General features: G+C 44.5%; 1 protein-coding gene across 10 annotated transcripts in view; it reads left to right on the top strand.

Moving 5' to 3' along the window:
• ep300a (EP300 lysine acetyltransferase a) overlaps positions 1-1029 on the top strand; it is a 31734-nt gene that overhangs the window by 25094 nt on the left and 5611 nt on the right. For 6 of the 10 annotated variants that reach the window (XM_032501986.1, XM_032501989.1, XM_032501988.1 and 3 more), the window contains exons 28-30: positions 89-256; positions 408-584; positions 782-1029. The exon at positions 782-1029 is cut by the window's right edge and continues 34 nt beyond it. In XM_032501986.1, the coding sequence (XP_032357877.1) occupies positions 89-256; positions 408-584; positions 782-1029 (593 nt within the window). The remainder of the gene's footprint in view (positions 1-88; positions 257-407; positions 585-781) is intronic. The other 4 variants (XM_032501992.1, XM_032501985.1, XM_032501987.1 and 1 more) reach the window with 1 other exon arrangement.

Raw genomic sequence — 1029 nt, 5'->3', positions numbered from 1 at the left:
CTTTACAAATAAAGCTGCCTTGCCTTGCCTTGCCATGCCTTACACTCGTACAAAACACTAACCTTTTTTTGTCAATCTACCCCAAAAGGATGTCTTCAAGCAGGCGACAGAGGATCGTTTGACCAGTGCCAAAGAGTTGCCTTACTTTGAGGGTGACTTTTGGCCCAATGTGCTGGAGGAGAGTATCAAAGAGCTGGAGCAGGAGGAGGAAGAAAGGAAAAGGGAGGAGAACAGCACTTCCAATGAGAGTATTGATGTAAGAATGCTATGATCAACAATGGTCCTGAAGAGTAAAGATATACAGTATATTTCTGTGTGGGAGTGGGGTGAAAGGTTTCTCATCAGTATGTAATCCCTTGAGCTTGTTAATCAGGTGATCCCTGATATTCCTCTTCTTTCTTGTACAGGACACAAAAGGTGACAGTAAAAATGCAAAGAAGAAGAACAACAAGAAGACGAGTAAGAACAAGAGCAGCCTTAGCCGAGCCAATAAGAAGAAGCCGGGGATGCCCAATGTCTCAAATGACCTTTCACAGAAACTCTATGCCACTATGGAAAAACACAAGGAGGTATGGAACAACATGGTAAAAAAAGAAATATATATCACTAATAATTATTGAAATACCTGCATCTTATCACTTTCAAGCAACTTGCTGAAAGAGTGGAATGAGTGGACTAGAATAGAGCTCAGTTATTGATTAGTGTCTGGATTTAAAGTTGAATTGATTTTGAAAGACAGCATTTGTCCCTCATGTGTTTGCCCCTCTTTTTTCTGTCCTAGGTGTTCTTTGTGATCCGGCTTATCGCAGCACCCATGGCAAATGCCTTGCCCCCCATTGTAGACCCAGATCCCCTGATGGCATGTGACCTCATGGACGGCCGTGACGCCTTCCTGACATTGGCCCGGGACAAACACCTGGAGTTTAGCTCCCTGAGGAGGTCCCTGTGGAGCTCCATGTGCATGTTGGTGGAGTTGCATAACCAAAGCCAGGACCGCTTCGTCTACACGTGTAATGAGTGCAAGCACCA

The sequence above is a fragment of the Etheostoma spectabile genome, chromosome 21 (genome assembly GCF_008692095.1).
Source record: "Etheostoma spectabile isolate EspeVRDwgs_2016 chromosome 21, UIUC_Espe_1.0, whole genome shotgun sequence".
Lineage (NCBI taxonomy): Eukaryota > Metazoa > Chordata > Actinopteri > Perciformes > Percidae > Etheostoma > Etheostoma spectabile.
This window is presented reverse-complemented; position numbering and strand designations above follow the sequence as displayed.